Genomic DNA, 20,942 nt, shown 5'->3' with positions numbered 1-20,942 from the left:
CTATTGCCATGCAGCAGAGTGGACTATATGACGCATAAGGTCCTTTCCAACCCTAATGGTTTATCAGAGACGAAACACCGGGGCTTCACTGGATGGGAAGCCAGACTGTCTTACTAAACACAAGTTGAATGTCAGTGCTGTAGTGTCTCCTCCGATTCACATGTTTTCTCTCTCTCTGTATTGAAAATAATCCTGCCTTTAAATAGGGTAGTCCATTGACAAACTGCAACCTTTCTCCTAGTTCTCTGTTCCCATAGAAGGAACTAGATGGCATTTGACAAGTGGTTACCTCCTTCCTTTCCTAAGATTATCTTAAAAGGCAGCTTTGGCTATTTTTAGAACTCTTTCTAAATAGATGGTGAGAATGAAGGGAGGAAAATAAGAACCCAACAAAATGTTCTGGCCAGCACTAAAAAGCCCATTGAAACTTGGAGAAAACCCAAATTCAAGTGTATAATTGTGTTCTGGGAAAAGTTAACTTTCTTTCTTTACTGAGAAAAGCAGAGTTTGAAGAGAAGATGAAGAAACACTGTGAAGGGTGAATAGAAGATTGTGTTTGAATTTGTCTTTGGCATGCGCTAAGAGTATATCTTCCAGAGATAGGACCAAGCTGTAAAGTTCAGATCTGAAACCAAGTTTCCTCAAGGTTTGGGAGCATTTGGATCCAGTGTTTCATGCAGTTCATTTTAGAAAGAGAGAGAGAAAAGCTGAAACATTCAGATAAGCGGTTTCCTAATGTTTGGGAGTTTTTTGACTAGGCTCGTTATAGAGATGAGGTCAGGCATGGCCTTTACATTTGGTACTAAATATCCTCAAAAATCTCTGTGTTCCTGGGTACAGGATTTAGATTTGGGCCTCTCTCTAACCTTTCTATCTCTAATCTTATCTCTGCTATTTTACCTATTGAACTGTGTGGAGTTCCCTTTGCCTTGCTGCCTTTAGAACTGAGATCTGATGCATGCTGGCATATTTCAGTTTCTGTGTGAAATTAGACTAACAAAACAATTATGCTCAGAGAGGGAACAGTGTGTTGATTTCTGTGGAGTGGTTGCTTGCAAAAAGAACACAGAAATGGAAGGCACATAAAGTCAACTGACAATTGTTTTGAGGTCAGGGAATTTAGGTTTTAATCTGGCTAGATAGGATTCATAATGTTTGCTGAAAGAACTGTTGATCTGAAAAGTGCTTGTTTATATTTGTTAAAACTGAGGTGTTCAACTTTGCCCTGCCAAAGGCCACAATGGCAGCTTTCCAAGGATTGTATTTATATAGCATAAAACGGCTCAGGTTCCAGCTGGCCTCATCTTCTGTACAGAAGACAGCTTCACAAAGACCACATGTCCCAGCATGCCATGCTCCATCTCTATCAAGATGGAAAAGGTGGAGGCTACTACGCTGGTGCCCATATTCTCCATTGACAGCCCTTCCATATTAAAGACATGGACATGTGTGGGACATATTGCACCTCCTCAGGGTGCCTTCCTTTATCCATTCTATGTTAAAATTATTTACCTGGCATCAACTCAACAAAGCAGATACAAAGAGAGTAGCCCCAACTCAAGCCACCATTTACTCTTCAGTGTTAAACTTTTCTCTCTCTCACTCACACACACACACAAACAAAACAATGATCCACCCACCATCTGGATGGGTCATTCTTACCTCAATAAGCGAGCCATCCGACTGTACAATGCGGATGACCATCACCATTGGGATACAGATCATGGAGGAAAGCGCAAGAACCCATCCCAGGCCGATTGACCAGTCAGGGTATGTGTAGACTTTGTTATAGGTCAGTGGTGTATACTTGACCAGAGAAAAGATAAAGCACCCCTGTGAGGGAGGGAAAACAAAACAAGAGGAAGGGTTAAAGGAGAAACTAGCATCATGGATCCACTGCAGCTTACACACGATATGGTATCACTGGGACCCAGAAAAGGAAGGCAGTAAAAGGCAGTACTGGTCAACTTTGCTAAGCATTTTAAACCATGGGAAGACATTCTACATTTAAATTGTCACAGGAGATATTTATATGTGCATATATATAAATAGCTAGTTAACAGATATGGCCCCAGTAGATCACACTCAAATATGTAGCACAGTTCCTGCATTTTGTAGGACCAATAACACTTGTTGTGCATTGCAAATGGAGCTCTCTGTGCAGTTCTTTACCTCAGCTCCTAATACTGACCAACTTGTCCTCCAGTGTAAAGTTACTTTATTTCAGCACTGCTTACTTCCCAAGGGAAAGGTCTAATGCACATTGCTCCTTGCAAAATTAGGAAAACTACTTATTTCTGCAACCAACATAGACAGGTATTGGAAACCAGTGAGGGAAACTGAGGGATGTGGCTCAGAGAGAAGACTGAAACTGGACATAGAGCTATGGGGGAGGACCGGCTGGACAAGGCAATCTTGCACAGACAACCTTAATTCTGGCATTTCCTTACTTCTGAATGCTTGACTTTGCAACATAGCTTTTGGTGTGTTATATACAATACTGGATGAGAAGACGGAGAGGTTACAACTATGTGTACCCCTTTCAGTTTGGTACCTGCATACAGTGGCCCTCTGGGAAGGTCTCCCTTACAGAAAAAAAAAGCAGGACAAAGATTGGAAGGAGAAACATGTGCAAGATGAGAAATAGTGTGATTCAATACTTACCAGACAAAGAAGTGGTGTGATTACAATCCAGCTCCATTTCATCCAGGGACCAGGTCTGTATCCAATCATATCCTCAATGGCATCGTAAATATTATCAGCGCCTGGAATACATAGTCACTTGGTGAGAATGTGAAAAAAAGAACATTATCAGGTGCCCGTATATAAAAGCCACGTATGTAGGATTTCAGTAACCAAGTGGAATTGCACTAATACAACTGAACACATGGGGCTAAGAAGGAGCTGCAAGGGAAAAATAGTGGCTTGTTTTTGAGTCTATGGGAGCTGTTTGTGTTTAGAGAGGAGTGTCTGTGGCTCAGTGTGTCAGATACACTGTTCATATTTTCATGGATGCTAATTTCCATAGTAAAGAGCAAATGTTACATTAAAGGGCTGTGTACAATATTGTTCAAGAAGGGTGATGCACAGGACTATAATGCTAAGGCTGACTTTCAAGGAGACCTTGCATGGTGGCGCTGAAAGGTTGAGGGAAGTCTCTATTCTCACATTGTTGCAGTAGAATACTGCATAGGTACAACAGAATACTAACCCCAGAACTACCATTGAAGTTGGCAAGAGTTTTGCCTGAGAAAGGACTGAGTAACAACTGCTACAGCTGTGACACGCTGTACCTCAAAGTAGAACCCTGGAACCTCCCTATTCATCACTGTGATATGATCATGATATGATTTGTACAACGTATAGCTTGTGAGGTATCATTTTAGAAGTCTTGGTCTGCTGACCATTAATATCCTGTTGGATTGTATGTGCTATGTGAAGTTATGAAGTACTGCAATATATGTTACTGAAATGTGCTGTGAGGTTGGGAGACACCCACAGCCAACCTTTCAATTTCAACAAAGGACCAGCTGAATATGTGCTTATAGCCCATTAAAGGGAATCCACTCTCAAAATGGCCATCCCAGAGACTTCTTAAAGAGAGCTTGTAGGCAATGGGGGCTGCCTGATCCCCATGTCAAGGATCTTTCTAGCAAGCTGGAAGAAGGTATAACATGAGACAGTGACATCATCACTTGGCCTCTCCCTGACCCCGCATCTCAACACCTGGAAGAGCATCTGGAAGACAAAGACTTTGAACTGGGGAAAGGTGATCCCTGGCTGGAAGGTAGTCCCAGCCTGTGTAGTGAGAAACTGTAACCTGCTTGTACCATCTGTCAGGATGAGACATTGTTTGAGTCAATGCTTGCTTAGACTAAAAATTTAGGATTTAGAATGCATATTTACCTTTTATTTTCTTAAGGTAACTATCTCTGACCTTTATGCCTAACACTTACAATCACTTAAAATCTATCCTTCTGTAGTTAATAAATCTGTTTTACATTTTTCCTAAAACAATGTGTTTTGGTTGAAGTTCTTGGGAAAGGTCAGGTTAACAAGAGCTGTTGCACATCCACTACCCTTTTGTCCGAGTGGCAAACTAGGTAATGAGCTTACACTGGCCAGACTTCTGACCAGTGCAAGATGGTATAGTTCTGGGGTGCAATGCTGGGAAGATGGGGGGAATTGGCTGGAGCCTCTCTACTGATGGTTCATGAATGACTGGGAAATCATTCATGTAGGTCAGTTGGGCGTGTCCCTGCCTGTGGATGTGTGTGTAAATGCAGTGCCTGTCAGAGGTTTGTAGCTTGACATCAACATCATAGTGTCAGAGGCTGCCAACGTTGGTGCATTTGGAGGGCTCAGTGGTCCCATAGTCCAGATTGCACCGTGGGGACCCCGTCACAAGGCCCATTTCAATTTAAATTTGACTGTGGTTCAAAATTAAGTAAAAAAATAGTATTCATAGTTAATACTTTAATATTAATAGTTCATGAAGAATTGTGGAAATGACCAGACATAGCCTGTCAAAACAGCAACACAGGTTATTATCAGAATTAGGAAATTATTATCACCTAAAAATAACCAGACACAATACATTTTCTGTAGGCTATCTCTTATCTGTTTTCTATTTGCCTGACTTGGCCCACGTAGAAAGAACAATTTTGGAAGATAGGTCTTTGAGACACAATCAGAGTTTTTCACTATGAGCTGAAAGTTCAGCTCTAGACCTTACATTTATACATGCAAATGCTTAATTGTGTATCTAATGACCAACGAACAGGCAAAAAATACTAATTTCTGTGTGAAAAAATTGGAGGAAAAAAAATGGGGTTGAGCCCAGCTGAAAATGTGGCCCTCAGAATGAAATGCAAAATGACATTAATGAAAAAATACCAGTGCTTCCACGGAATATCCGGGAATGGATGGTTCGGACTGCTGATTGGTGTCTTTCTAGCTTTGACCAGCAAATAGGTCAAAATTATTATTGACTCATAAGATTCAGTTATACCTAAGGATCCTTACTTACCATAAACCCAGGCTACAGCAACACATTCAAAGAATGCAACCCACAAAAGGCATACACCACTAGCTGCATAGTAGTCAAAGAGTTGAAACACATACATGCCACCCTGTAAAAGAGATACACAAAAGGGTTAGGATCAATCACTATAGCCCTGAGTGCTCTGCACCCAATTCCAAATAAAATAGTCTTAGGAACAGAAAACCCTTTATTGTTTATAAAAAGTAAAGGTCTACTACCAAAATATCTCATTATTGCTTTTTTGCAAGTACAAATGTCAATCAACTATTAAAGGTAAGTATTTAGCATTAACTTCCCCAGAAAAGGTGCTTGTTTATCACTGAAAGCATTTTAAAGCAAAAGACTGACCAAAATTAAACCACTTAGTATAATCGACTGAGGCACTTAAGTCTTTCCTTCTTAAAGATAACTTAGTATGGCATTTATAGAAACGTCTGATGGAAAGAAATAATTGGTCTTTAACATAAACTGCTCAAATGAGATTAGAAAATGCAGGTCAGCTCTGAATCTAAATGGAAAGATATTTATAAATCTAATCAGAACCTAGTTCTAAATCAGAACCTAGTTCACTGAATGTATTAGATGGAAGCTGTGCACCCCAATATATGATACTAGGTTTGAGTTTAACAATCTCAACCTATTTTACAGCATGCACTGAAGATTCCTACCACCCTTTTAGTGATTTGGGCCTGGATTTCTGATATTTTTACTCACTAAAAACGCTTGTATAGTACCTTAGGCCATGATTGAAACTACTGATATTCCTTGTGGAGGAAATTGAGTAATGGTATCAGAATCTGTCCCATAGTAAAAATAGTAATATCTTACACTAATAAGGAATACTTCATTTTAAAAGATCTGAGAGTACTACAAACTTAACTCAATTTTTCACTTGAACACACACAATAATGTGCATGTGCTTTTGCAGATATTTGATTTAGATACACAAATCCCACTAGTGAAGTGCAGCTCCCCTGTGGTGAAAATCAGGAGCTATTTAACTCGGCAGAACAGCACTAGTCAATGGACTGGGTGTCAGAAGTTCTGGTTCTATTTCACTACTCTGTGTCTTTGTTTCCCCATCTGTAGAATGGGCATAAAGATATTTACCTCCCTTTCAAAGCACTGTGAGATGTAGGTGATCAAAAGGGCTATGTAGGAGCTAAGTGGTGTTCTTCCAAGTGGTTTGCTTTATGCCATCTGATTCACAACGTCAATGAGTATACATGCTGATTTAAAAAAATAAATAAAAAAGCTCTCCATCATCAGTGTTACTTACTTCAGTCACCATAGTTAGTCCCAGAAGATAGCTAAGAAAACACACTATAGCAATGAAGATTTCCCGTCGGTAACCCTTCCTTAGGAAGGATGGGTACAGATCAACTAATGACGTGATCTGTCCTTCAACTTCAACAAACTAAAAGGGAGAAAAAGACAAACTGAAAAACACACAGTATGCATTTCTTTCTCCTATGTCTTAACTAAACACCCCATAGACGCACTGTATTTTACACTCTATGGAAATAAAGTACTTTGAAAAATCAAATAATCTTTTTCTTTGTAGCCTCAAGGTTAAAGTGCATGTGTCGTTTTTAGTTTGAAACAAGCTTTCAGAATTGATGTCAATTTCCTAGCATACTTGTAAGACACTAAAGTTGGTTTTCTTTATAAGCTACAAGGATAAAATAAATGAATGTGAGGAGAGGAAAATGCTCATGTGGCTTGCATGTTTCAGATGAAAAAGAAGTGCATGTTAGAAAAAAGGTGGAGAAAAATACTCAGAAAGTTAAACCTCCTGAACTGGGGCAGCATCTCTCAATCTCTGTCTTTGATTCGACGGGCTGGTGAAATTTATATACACCACATAGTTAGAGTACATATTTATGGCCAAATTCTGTTCTCTGTTAGACTGGTGAAAATTATTCAATGAAATGCAGCCCTGCCAATTTTTTTTTCTCTCCACAATACCCCACTGCCCCATTTGTCTGTTTCATCCACAATTGCATCTTGTCATAAACTTAGGCACCATTCCTGCAAAAACACATGCAGCTACTTTACACAGTGTAAGTAGACCTATTACTCCAAAAGAAGCCCAGGTATAAAGTCAAGTTAAGCACATGTAGAAGTCTTTGCAGGATTTATCCCTAGATTGTAAACTCTCTAAGGAAGGGCCTGTCTTCTTTACAAATGTTTGTACAACACCTAGCATAAGAGGGCCATCTGCTCTGTGACTGAGACCCTTAGGTACTTCAATAATAGTCAATTCACAGGGGTTTGGTAAAATATTCTCACTTGCACCATAAAAACGAAGTCCTGAACAGATCAGCTAATATCTTACTTTGTCTAATTCAGCACCTTAGAAAAGCTTTTATTTTTAAAACTTTATTTGTACATCCTTGCAACTGAAAAATCAATGTCAGACAAATATAACTAGAGCTGTTCAAATAAAACAAAACCAGAGCTGGGGAAAGGGCTCTAATTTATTGACAATCAGAAGAACTTCATGTAGAGGAAAAGGAACCATTTAATACTGCACAAACAAATCTAATAGAGACAAAGAAATCATCCAGCCAAATCCTGCTCTCAGATCCAGCACAATCTAAAGCCCACTGAAGACTGCAGGAACCCTCCCATTGACTGCCATGGGCTTAGTACTAGGCCCTTACAACAATGCAAACTTCACTGAGCTTCACTGATGTAACTGGGCAGTTCGGCACCATTAAGTTGTCCATCACCCTCAGTAGGTAAATGGTGCATCTCACAGTCAGTGACATAGCATAGCAATTTCATGAAGTAGTAAGATTCTGGAGTATATAAATCATCCTATCCTTTGCATTAATATACTTACTATAGCCTTTACACACATACAACATTGTACCCTTCACTGATAAGGGGCAGCAGATATATTATTGGACTATACAGCTAATACTGAATGCTTGGTTGAATTCTTATTTTAGTTTAATGTCTTATGTAAAACTGTTTTTCTTTTTAAATGTAACACTTCCCATTGGCTGGATTTGATCTTAAGAGGTTCTGGCATTCCAAAACCCTGCATGACTGCACTCCAAAAAGGGGGAGTAGGAGAAGAGGAAATTAAGCGCTCCAATTAGTTTCATTTATTCTACACAGTGAGGAGCTATTTAAAATTACTAGACAGCTTAACATTTGCATAAGTACTTGGTTGTAGAACCACAGCAGTGGGCATTGTAACATTCAATTTGGAAGTGACTGAAAGTCACTCCCTAGAGTTCAAAGATTAAGCAGTAAAGAGTGATTTAGAACAAATGCAATACTTTACAAACTTAAGAGATCAAGTGGGTAACTGCTGGGGAAAATCCACTTATGAATCTCTCCTCATATAAGAAAGGATTTGAGTTCAGTAAACATTTTGCCCTTGTCAAGTGAACTTGCATAACTTTAGAGTTACTTTACCACTGGCGTATAAAAAGTCACCTGTCGCTCTGAAACCTTGGGCAACCTCAGTTTATAATTATTGCATGATCCTTGGTTATCTCTGTTTACTTGTGACTATCTAGAAATGATTAACAGATTCCTTTGTGGTAGTTATGCCAGTATTTCCATGAAAAACTCCTCTTCGAATAGCACTACACTGACGAACCAAATACCTTTTCGTTCGTGCCAGCAGTGTCCACACAGGGCAGTTAGAGCACAACAGTTGGGTGCATGCTGCAATTCGCTCCCTCATAGTCCATGAGACAGACAAGCCCTACAGTGCTCAGAACCTCAGCGCCAACTGATTTCAATGAGACTCAGCACTTTGCAGGAACGGACCCCACTTGTTTCTTACCTTGGTGATGATTATTGCTGCAGTATTTGGGCCATGGTGCTTTGCGCTCCACTCCTTGGCCTCCACTGGGTCCTGTCAGCAAAACCTTAATGCACAAGATCATGCTGACCTGTCACCACTAACTTATTCCCTGTCTCTATGTATGGACTAAAGTAGCGTCTCCATTCAAATGCATGGGTTCTGCAGCACAGGCAACTTCATTTAAGTAGCATTATTGGTATTTTATTATTATTATTTTTAATCCACCCACTTATAATTTTTCATTGCTGGCATCGTGGTGACAGATGGGACATATGTCCATTACCATGGTTACTAACCTGGCTATCCAGTCCAAGCAACAGAAGCATGACAAAGAAAAGGATAGCCCAAACGGTAGGCACCGGCATCATGGACACAGCTTTGGGGTAGGCAATGAAGGCCAGGCCTGGACCTAGAGGAGATTAAAGAGAAAATAGGAAGGGGGGAAAGGGAATGGAGATAGTAAATAACCAGCTTTTTCCGAGAGATAGCTACACACCAATGCAGGAATGCCTGGTTCCTTTCAGATAAACCCAAACCCGGCTGGAAATACCAGAAATGAAATTGTTTGGATCTTTCATCTGACAAAGAAGCACGCATGACTACAGCAGAAACCACAAGCAAACCCAAAGGCCCTTGCTAATCGACCACCGTTTTAACATCTGTCTCAAACATGCCAGTAATGGATCGCTTCCTGCATCAACCATTCAGGAGGTATAACAGGAATGGAGGCAACTGCCCCAATGGAATGAAGAACTCCTGTTTCTAGAACACATAATGGCTATTTGAGTTGGGGGCGGGGGAAGGAAGAGAATCTGCTCCAATAGTCTCTTGGAGCTTTGATGATGCAGCCAACTCAACCTATCCTTCTGAAAAAACAAATCTCTCACACACCTTCCAGATTTTGGTTTCTGCTCCAGATAGCCAGCTCCTTAGCTGCTGTAAACCACCGCACCATTGAAATCAATAGAACTGCCCCTATTTACACCAGCTGTGGATCTGGCCCTATGAATTCCCAAAAATGTTCCCTGCTGTTTGGAAATTAAACTACTAAATATAAAGGAAGCAATGGGAAAAATCACTCCCACTCTCGGATACCGCTAACACCACACCTTAGTCAGATTATCCTATACCACTGGCCACCTTAGTCATGCCATGACAAATCTGTCTACTCCCAATATCATGCACAACTACTAGACCAATTACACATGCTGTACACACCAACACAGCTGGGACTAAAACCTCGGTCCTTCAACTCCAAAATCACAGGCTTCTAAAACTTCAGCCAAAGGACCTCCCCCATGAGAATGTTCCTTATCTTCTCTGTGGCTCAACTAATAAAGGGCTCACTTACACCCACCCATACACAGAGCATCGGCGCACTGCACTTCCATGGTTTTTTTCTTAGACGTTCTCACCTGGTGTCACACACAGGTTTCAGTTACAAATCGAGAGAACTTTTGTAAAGTGAGTATGCCATCTCTGATTGGGAGACAGGGGTGATAGGAATCTAACATTTGCTACTGTTTTAAAAGTGATTTTGTAATTTTTATAGAATGGGGAAATCTTGCAAGGATAGATTTACATGCACATTAAACCCTGGATTTTTGTTGTTGTTTGTTTCAGAAGAAGGTGGATTGGAGTGTTACATCTTCCAGGATTGGTGAGTAGATTCAAATTAAACTTGTTTTTCAATAGAGAAGATAAAGTCTGGTAAGCACAGGAGCAGAATTTTCTTATTTAATCTGCAGAGGGAATCTCCCACTTTTCCTTTCCAGCAAGAAAGATGGAGATAGGAGCAAGGGAAAAAATATGAAAGAAGGAGGATGACTTTTTTAAATTAAAAGAAAAAATTAAGTAATCTATATAGAAATAAATACAAATTAGCCAGCAATTGATTAATTAGTTTTATTTCATTAATTTTTTAAATGAAACACTTCTAAGGTTTTATGTGACAGAAAGTACACACACACAAAATTGGCCCAGTAGCTAAAATTTCTCGGGTTCTGCTTTTCTCTCGACCCCTGGACATCATATGTCTTCTCTGGATAAAAACTGAATTTCCAGCTATAACTGCTACTAGATTGCATTTGTAACCAGTCTGCGCAAATGATGAGACAGATGTAAAACTGCTATTTCTCTCTAAAAGTCATTGAAAGTGTGCGTGGGTTCTTGAGGCGTGAAAGTGTTTCTGTGTATTTTAATTTCTGATAACTAGTGCTCTCTGCTCTATGTGTATTTTTCTGTGAAAGCAAAGGTTGAACTATAAAGAGAAAAAAAATAAAATAACATAACATTTCTGGCATCCTTTCGGTTTAAACTAAATCATTCAAAACTGCATTTAATTTGGAGCTCCGTTCCACTAACTAATTATTTTGTTCAAATGCACTGTGCTTGTGGTTGTTGTTAAAAGCTTATTAGAACAGTAATAACTATAGTCCATTTGTCGGCCACTTGTTGATTAAATGACAAATCATGGCTGGAAATGTACCCAGTCAGCAGAAGGAACTGTGGATGGTAGACAGATTGAAACAATACAATATGGAGGCAGACCTTCCCCATCAGCTGACAGACACGACAGTAAGACCTGATTAATCTGAATCGTAGTTTGCAATGGTGTTAAAACAAAGGAAGTCTTGCAATGGCTTTCTCACTGGTTCATATTGTACATGCAGTATATCTTTCATCCAGCCAGGCATGCAGACAAATCCAGCACAGATTAGCCAGGTCTCACTGTGCTTCCTTTGTTCCCACATTGCATTTCTTAGGTTAAAAAAATGCAAAATGGTTTTAGACTTTTTTTTTTTTTAAAGTAATGTAACTGGAAAAATAAAGGACAAAAATGAACTTAAAAAAATCAGGCAGTTTGCCAATATGGGTGGGGGTGGGGGAAAAGAGACCAAATTCAAACCTGGGGTAACTCCACTGAAGTGTGAGTAAGGTAAGTGGGAGGATACAGAATGGAGGAATCATTTGGTTGCCCAGTACACAACTTCCTATGCCAAGTGGCAAAGTCAAGTTGCAGACGTTCATTGCTCCCTCTCTCCTTTTCCTGCCTGGAAGAATAGTCCTGGATTTGCATTCTGGCAAAATAAGGGTTAAAAAAAAAGAGCTCTATGTGTGTGTGTGTGTGTGTGTGTGTGTAAACATATCTGGGGAAAAATACAAATCTATTTACATTTCTCTGTGCTGGTAAATGGTTTCAGGTTGCCCTCACTAAAAATGAAGTTGCCTCTTGGACACAGAACGGGTACAGTACAGGTAGCAGCAGTACAAGTTTCCCTCACAACTCCTGCCAATGCGCCTCTACCATGAACTGAAGGAAGGACTTCTTAGGAATGAGAGGGGTAGATCAGTCTCCCGGGTTTATTCAATCTTTGGCCTCTGGGCTTAGAATGGCAACAAATATATCAACTGGTACCAATTTTGATGGTTGGTTTATTGTGATTTGGACACCTGTCTGTTAGGAATTAGCCCAAAACCACCATGTGTATATTCCGTGTAATCCACTGAATAGCATAGATGGCTATAACTTCAGGCCACTACCAAACAAACTAAAATGTGCACCAAAATAAAGTCCAGTGCCTAAAACTGATCAGTGGTGCCACTTAAAAAATATTGAATATCAGGGATAAAGGTGCCCATTTAGCAATGGATTATGGCTTTTCTTTTGGGTCAACTTGAGTAAATTTTGAATAAGATTTATTTTTTAAAAATCTGAATAGCAAAAATGCCAAATATGCAGAAATTCTTCAAATTCCTCTGAAATAAGTGCTGATCTAATTAGGGTGCTTTCATCAGGATTATTTCCTGAGTTTGTTCCTGTATGCAAGTAAAGCAATTGGTGTTTGATCAAAATTATCTTTATGGGCCAGGTCCTCAACTGGTGTAAAAGGGCACTTGTTCCATTGATTTCAATAGAGCTATGCTGACTTACACCAACTGAGAATCCTATAATTTGTATATTTGTTTACCATCATTATGACAACATAAAAGTATCACACCTGCCCGCAAGTTCTGTAAGGGATGTCCAGGATAAAGATGCAGTCTATCTTGTTCAGTATATACTCACAAGCTGGATATATCCTCTCTCTGATAGACGTGTATAGCTGAATGTTAATGGGAATAATATGTGCGATACAAGGGGAAAATATGTTTCTCTAACCAGTTTCAAAATGGACTTGTCACAAATTACATCAGCTTCACCTTGGAGCTATACTAAAATGTATAGAGTTGCAATAGTTGGAGTCATGGTGGAAGGGATTTTCCAAAGATGCCTATGGGGTTTAGGTGTCCAATTTCTTTTGCCTTTCAACGGGATTTGGGCATCCAATTCCCTTATGTCCCAGTGAAAGTCCCAGATTTTATTCCTTTGGCAGCTCTCACCTCTGAGCAATCATAGCTACAGTAAGAAGAGGGTTGGTGCAGATTTCCAAAACTGATGGACATGTCTGGACTCTAGACAACAATATGTGTGGTCTTTTAACTAATCTGAGCTAAACTTTATTAACGCGCTATGGAAAAATGTGTTCAAACTGCCACACTAATCAAGGTAAAGTAAGTCATATGTTAGCCAACTACCTAGTGCTGTACGAAAAGAAAACCTAAATTAACATGTGTGCATTTACTTATTTTTCTGATGCTCGTGGGAATTTTTTTCTTTCTTTCTTTCTTTTTATTTTCATTTTTTTGGCTGATTTAGTCCGCAGTACTTTGCTCACACACTAGGTGGCAGTGCCCACCACCACTGCCACCAATACCATCGTACCTGACTCTGCCACATCAGCAATGTTCACCCCTTGCTCTTGTGCCATGAAGCCCAGGACGGAAAAAATTGCGAAGCCAGACACAAAACTGGTACCACTGTTCAGGCATCCCAGCAGCAAACAGTCCCTAAGTCACACATATGTCATGGAGCAAGTTAATTCAAAAAAAAAATTAAACCCATTGTCCCTACTTATTTACATCATTTAGCTAAGACACTAAACCCCCTTGGTTAGAAACTTGCCTGTAGCAGTTGTATTTATACTTGTTGTAGCTTCCCAGGGATGTCATTGCTCCTAAGCAGATTGCAAACGAGAAGAAGATTTGTGTCCCGGCATCTATCCAAACCTAAAAGATGGAGGAAAGCGCTATTAATGTAGGCAATCCCTATAGCAACGTGCATCACAGTCAATCCGTAATTCAGGCTAGGCAACAACAAAAATTGCTTCCATTGAAACAGAGATTGGGGCAAAGGAGGAGAAAAAGAGAGCATCTCATTTTAAAATGACCACATTGTAGGGAAAAATAAATTGTTAGCATCAGAGTCCACTTGAAAACTTCACAGCTCTGTCAACAATTCAAACATCCCTGCTTGAAAGATGGTCTATAATTCTAGTTTCTCTGCCATCCTTTCCTCACTGCATAACAAGCAATGCTTTTCCAAAAGAAGGGACAATGCAGAGGCAGCTGTAAAGTCCTACATACAATTGTATCTGATGCGGTTCGGTCAGAACCAGCCTACAGAGGCACTGGACTGCAAACGTGAACACCTTAACTGACTCTTTTCCAAATGACCCATGCTGCTGCCCCAACCACACTTTCAACCACAGGTGGCACAAGGACAAACACTGCAGGGGCAGAGGGGACACAAGCGTAACACGATGCATTTATTTAATATAAATAACACTGTTACTAACCTCAGTTCATGACTCATCATCCTCATGATATCAGTACAATAACATACAACATACAGTAACATTACAGTGAGAAACTTTAGCTTAATACATTTGTGGTAACCCCTCCATCTATTTCTGGCCATTCACAGTCATGTACTTCTTTCTAATAGCCAACTGTAATGGAAATCATCCAGAGGGATCCAAATGGGGGGAAAGCAGCAACTTTGTGGCATAATTTCCCCACCACTGTCAGCATCATACACCTGAAAACACACAGGGATCTGCTTGTGAAAGAAGATGAGCCTCTTCATTAAGGAGTCCATGATAGCCTAACCCTGAAGGGAGCTATGCTCTCATGGAAGAAGGGGCCTGGGAATTAAACTGAATCTGAATCCTTCCTGTATTGTCAATCATCACGTCACTTTACCTGCTTACTTACATGGCCCAAATCATCTTGGTATTTTGATTTTTTTGCCAGCTATTCATTAGAAAAGCAACAGCAAAGAAAGATATTTTCACCCTATCACACCTATGACCATCACTTTAAAAAGATCACTGTTATCATTGGCATTTGTTTTTTGCTGTTGATTAGAGTTTTGCGTTTCCAATGTGATCAGCGTTGGGTGAAGAGCTTGTGGTCAGACTTTCACACGTTGCTACACCAGTACCATGAAAATGAAAAGTCTTTTCTTTTTCTAGTTGTAGCTTATAGAGAAAAAAGGACCCAATTGCCCCTATCCAGTGCTAAACAGTCGTCTTCTATGCATTCTCCTGTGTGTTCGCATGAGAAAACAGATGTCTTCCAAGTCTGCAAGGGTTTTCATTTTTCCACTACTCTGTTTACTTCTTTTCCCAGCGTCCTGCTCCTGAGAGGTGGTGGCTGAGTGAAACAGATACTCACAATTGCTCCGTGGTGTTCCATCTGCCACGCTCTTATTTCTCTCCCTTCTTTCGATTCCCTTCGAAACTAAAGACTATCCTCCTAAAAAAAATGTATCTCCCTTACCTTGTCCAGAGCCTAATAGCAACAAGAAAGCTGAGATTCTATAACTGGAAAGAGTCTACAGCCTCAGAATCCTTTGACACAAAAAGATATACACACACGGAAAGATGCATTAACACATTTAGCAACCAGATCCAATGGAAAAAGACAACCCAGTTTTAATGTTTATGCTATATTTGGATTGATAAAGATCATGGAAAAAAATCTACTGCTTTTGCAACATCACCCACCCCCAAATGTCCCTCTCGTTTTAGAGCATGGGAAGTCTCTCTGCTCTCATTTATTGGTCCCATACCTGTGGATCTGCTAACCGTGATACATCAGGATAAAGATAAAATTTGATGCCCTCTGCAGCTCCAGGGAGGGTGACACCACGGATTAACAGCACAAAAAGCATGATGAATGGGAATGTAGCGGTGATGTACACAACCTGGCAAAACAAAGTGACAATAGGTATAGTCCTTGACAATTAATTTAGACACAAAATATAAAACTAGTGTGTAGGCTTCTTTCAACCCAGAACCAAAACTGATGGAGATCCAGGGATCTGGGTTCAAATCCACCCGACATTTCATGAGAATCAGATTTGAGTTTCTGGTTGTGTGAGTACATTTTTAGTTAATCCTCTTTCCCACTCTCAACTGTCCTCTTGACTTCCAGTTTTCAACCGGTGCCTTAAGTTCCTCCAATTCCCGAGTGATGCAAGGATAACAGTTTGGCCTGATCTGTCTCCAGGAAGTGATTATCTGCATCTCCAGGCAAAGTTGATGATGGAACAGGGTGGTCTGTCACTTTAAAGACAACAGGGCCTGAGACCAGCCTGCTCCGTTCGGAGACAGTGCCTTTCTTTACAGGAGCTATTTGGGCCTGGGAGAGGAGCTTGTCAGACCCAGCTGGGAAGTGGTTAAGCAATTCCAATAAAAGAGATGAAAAAGTATAGCTGAGGGAAGGAACTGCCAGAAGCAGAGTAGATCCTGAGGTGAGTCCTGGAGCAAGACAGAGAGGCAAGGGGAAAGCCATCTGAACTCTAGAAGCAAGGGAATAGCTTTGTTTTGGTGTTAATGAGTTATTTGTTTGAAGAATAACCTGAAGGAAGGGCCTGAACACCCTTTGGGTGAGGGTTGGTCCTTCCTCGGCCTACAGATGCACTGGCCTTTTCTGCTGACTCTTCACACTAGTCACAATTTTCTCTTTGCCCCCTGCCTTCTTCTCCTAGCATGAACTCACCTTTGGCAATGAAGAGTAACAGACTCCACAGTAAAGAGTCACTAATAGGTTACTTCAAGCTTCTTTTAAACCTTCCGTCTGAGGCTCTGGAAGCGCTTTACAAATATAAGTGAATTTAGCCTCATAGCCCCCTAAGGTAGGTAAGAATTATTTTTCAGATAGGGAAGCCGTAGCACAGAGAGCGTCAGAGACTTACCCAAGGTCTCTCAGTCAGCAGAAGAGTCAGGAAATGAACTTCCCAGACACCTACTCCAACCACTCCCCTGACCCACTGCCTCTGACAGGTTCTGAATAGAAATTAGAGCATCTTCTCCCTATTCATCTAACTACTTGGAGCCTGAATGTATGAAGGGTGTGACATACCAGCCCTCTGTGAGCTTGTGGAACAAAGACCCTTGTCAGCCATAAGTGGAGTTGGATCCACTGCTCTTCACTGTGCTACTGATAATCTATCAGGGCAACATACACTCCTCTCTCATGATACAGGGGTTGGCAATTATGCCATGTACCTTGCTCACAGGGAGGCAGCTTAGACATGCACAGGGTTACATGCAGGGACTACTGAGGTCTATGAGCACTGAAGGATTTGCAGGCTTGTTCTTGTGTCTGAAAATACTGCTGTTATCTGTATCTGTATTCTAAAGGCTCTTCTTAGAAATAAAAGAGCATCAAGTTGAAAGGCTTTGGCAACACATTGGGATAGTGCAACAGCTGTTCACCTGTGGAGACTTGGGTTCCATCCCTGACTCAGACCACAGTGCAAATGAATTTGGTAGGCTCACCCTATGAGAAAACCAGTCCTCATCTTGGCATGAATGGCAGTCTGCTCAAGAGAGTTGCTGGACTAGAACAGAAGGGGTTGCTGCAGGCTAGCACTGACATACATCATCCCATGTGAAGGCTGAGGACTGAGGTGTGCTGGTTATCACTCAGAGTCTTTGTCTAGCTCAGGTCAATACTACACTCCTCATTGCAAGCATTAAATCCACTTACAATTTTTCACAGGTGATTTTCTTTTAAAAACTAAATAAGAAACTCCCCTTCTCCAAGAGATGCCTACGCCTTCTTTTCCCACAGACTGGCTTTCCTGTTTGCATCTATAAACACCTCCAGCGCTAAGCAATAGCCAGCAAAATCCTGGAGAGACAGAGTGTGATACAACAGTTGAGAACTAAAGACCAAATCACCCAAACCTTTTGGGCACTATCTTCAGAACATAATGCTAAGGGCTCGCCTATGCTGACTGGCATAGCTATTCCATAACTCCCATGTGTAGCCACTCTGTTCTGAAATAAAAGGGACTTTATTCCATAATAATTACTCTGCTTCATGAATGGAGTAATTATCCCAGAATAAAATCACTTTTACTCTAAAATAAAGTGTCCACACGGGGAGCTATTTAGGAATAACTACTACAGAATAGTTATTTCAGAATAGCTGTGCTGATCAACTTCCCTCTCCAGACAAGCACTAACACTCTATTGCCAGGCAATCTTTACCTTCCAAAAACGACTGGTTGCTTTCTTTTTAAAATGGAGTCAGATGTTTCCACCAGGTAATTACAGCTTTGCTGCCTTATTTAAAATACATTTTTGTTTTTCAAAATTTAGTTTAATCAGGGCAAAGCTCCTGAGATGCATTCTCTTGTCTTTTAAATGTGTCTTTGGAGAGTAACCAGGAGAAATCAAAGCCTGCATTGATGTTACAACTCAGGCAGCCAGACTGACTGACTGCATAAAACTCAAAGAAAATCTGTTCATGCATATGTTTTTTTCTTTTCCTGTTGGAACTCAGTAATATTTTTCATTGATAAATAATATGTATTATACATTAGCCCAGTTTCATCTAAAAACTTTGGAAAAGTTATTTACTTTTTGTCTTGTGTGATCCCTTTTTATATAATCCTGGCCCATAAAAATCCCTGCTCTCCAACATGAAGGGTGTGTGTGCATTCACAGGAACTCAGTGTTACACAATGGACTTCCCCCTCAGGGCAGGAAATCCCCTGCATGACTGAAGGAATTTTTAGGCTCCAGTAGTCTATACAAAAAAGTCCCCAAAACACTGGGCTATTATTTTTCGTTATTGTTTCTTTTGTTGAATATATTTCTATAAGATTTTTTTAAAAGATATTTTTCCCCTCCAGGGAGCTATTAGTACATAGGAAAGTAGTTAAGTGTGTAAACAATGATCTATAAAATTAAACCATGGGCTAATCACTCATCCAATAATGCCAGTCCTACATTAGAGTTCTGCAGTTTGCTTTGGTCTGATCCAAAGCCAATGAAGTCAATGGGAGTTTTTTCACTGACTTCAGTGGGAGTCTTTCTGTAACCTCCAATGGACTTTTGACTAGGCTCTGAGTCCTCAAAACACAATGGAGGGACAGACAGTAAATTCTGATTAAGTTTAGAGACATCCCTAATTTCCAAAAAAATCTGTTGGTTATTTGGGTTTGTTTATCAGTTCCTTTTTGCTTTTCAAATTCAACAGGTTCAGTGCTAACTCACAGGCACAACAAAGGATTTCAACCTGTAAAGAAATACAAGAGCAGAGAGGACATTTCAGAGCCCAGTCTGCATTTTTTGTCCACTTGCACACGCCATCTGAAGTCTATGGGAGTTTGGGATGCACACGAAAATGCAGCATGTTTTTCCCCTCATGGTTGAATAAAAACATACCAGCCAAATTAATAGTCAGCTGTTGAGTTATGCATTGAAAAATTTGTGAAAGTTTTCTGCAAACCTCTGCATTTTTCAAGTCACCGCAGCCCTTTAACCTCTTCAGACTAGCGTACAACCTCAATGATTTTGATTGTGCTGGTGCATTATATGAAGCATTTGTGCATAATAAGCAGCTTGGAAAATCTCTGGGAGCTATCTTAATCATGGTGTGAATCAGACATACATCACAGTCACAAAAGGTACTCGGGAAGTATTTGTTTCCAGTCTACTATTCCTGGAGAGATTACTGTGCTCTCTTTCATTATGACCCTCGCCAAGCCTACACAACAGATCATGCCAATCATTGGGAATAGTAAATACAACCACCTTCTGTCAGCACAGAGTTAGAGATGCGGAAGCTGCTCTTTGGGTCTAAAACTGGCAGGAGACCAAAAGAATAAAGCACCAACATATTTTTAATGAGGCCCCATGATAAAGTTAAAGGAAGAGAGAAACGATGGTACAAAACCACTACCATATATTTAAAGAGGCAATAAATACCAGGCATTGCCTCATTAAGCGACAGCGTGGAAACTTCTGTACTTTGTTCCTTGCTACTGGAATGGATGAGGTTCAGATGTTGTCTAATTATTACCATACGGAATGGCACGATTTTGAAGAGTGCAGTGGCCAGGGTATGGGGGAGGGGAAGATTCACAGAAGGGTCCCATTCAACAAACACCTCGGTGCACCCAAGGGTGTGGAGTCTGTGAATGTTTAACTGCTGTGGCCTTCAGCAGGCATCTAAAACGTAGAGGTTAGATATCAGTGTTGTTGAACTTAGCCTGAGCTCAATAAACTTCATAGAAAACTTCAGAGAGGAACATAGGCCCTGCAGCGAGAGGCGCACTAGAAATGACTAAATAAACAGGGAATAGATCTGCGTGCCAGAGCAGCCCTTGGACAATGACCCTTGCGAAGGAGACGGTGCTGCTGTTTTAGGACAAAAGCTTTTATTAAATAAATGACTGCTTAAAGTTAGCTCCCAACTCCCTATTTGGGTGCCTGAATAAATGGCCAGATTTTCAAAAAGTCGGAAGCATCCAGCAGTTCCCAGTGATTCCAGTTTATCCCCACTGTGGCCCCACTGATTCCAGTGGCATTGCACCAGAACTAAATGTGACGCTGTGGGTGGCATGTAATAGAAGCACACAGTGTTATAACTATTATTATTATTATTATAGGGAAGGGGAAACTAGTTTACCACTCAGTAAAGCCTGAGGCATCCTTACCAGTACAGGTAGCACTGGTTAGGTTCCTTGGTCTTAAAGGAGGTGTTTAAAAGGCTTCCTGAGTTGTCTTTATATGATTCTTCATGCCATTTCCTAAACATCCACTTGGTTCAGAGGGATTCCATATTATGGCACTGGCCGGTGTGCTCCAATATCAGTCAAGTCCATCACTTACTTAGTGTGAAAAGACTTTTTTTGCATAGAAGCTATCATTATGTGTTGAAGAG

The 20,942-nt window shown here is 40.5% G+C and overlaps 1 protein-coding gene across 3 annotated transcripts in view; it reads right to left on the bottom strand.

The window, feature by feature from the left end:
* Nucleotides 1-20,942, bottom strand: part of SLC6A6 (solute carrier family 6 member 6) — a 69,401-nt gene that overhangs the window by 7,022 nt on the left and 41,437 nt on the right. For all 3 annotated transcript variants that reach the window (XM_067544334.1, XM_067544333.1, XM_067544332.1), the window contains 8 exons: nt 15,829-15,963; nt 13,879-13,982; nt 13,639-13,763; nt 9,170-9,282; nt 6,324-6,461; nt 5,030-5,132; nt 2,665-2,765; nt 1,663-1,833 (listed from right to left, as the gene is read on the bottom strand). In XM_067544334.1, coding sequence (XP_067400435.1) covers nt 1,663-1,833; nt 2,665-2,765; nt 5,030-5,132; nt 6,324-6,461; nt 9,170-9,282; nt 13,639-13,763; nt 13,879-13,982; nt 15,829-15,963 — 990 coding nt within the window. The remainder of the gene's footprint in view (nt 1-1,662; nt 1,834-2,664; nt 2,766-5,029; nt 5,133-6,323; nt 6,462-9,169; nt 9,283-13,638; nt 13,764-13,878; nt 13,983-15,828; nt 15,964-20,942) is intronic.

This window comes from Emydura macquarii, unplaced genomic scaffold, assembly GCF_026122565.2.
Source record: "Emydura macquarii macquarii isolate MOO-44397 ecotype Brisbane River unplaced genomic scaffold, CSIRO-AGI_Emac_v2 contig_968, whole genome shotgun sequence".
NCBI classification, from domain to species: domain Eukaryota; kingdom Metazoa; phylum Chordata; order Testudines; family Chelidae; genus Emydura; species Emydura macquarii.
The sequence above is the reverse complement of the archived record's forward strand: the minus strand, read 5'-3'. Positions and strand labels throughout refer to the sequence as shown.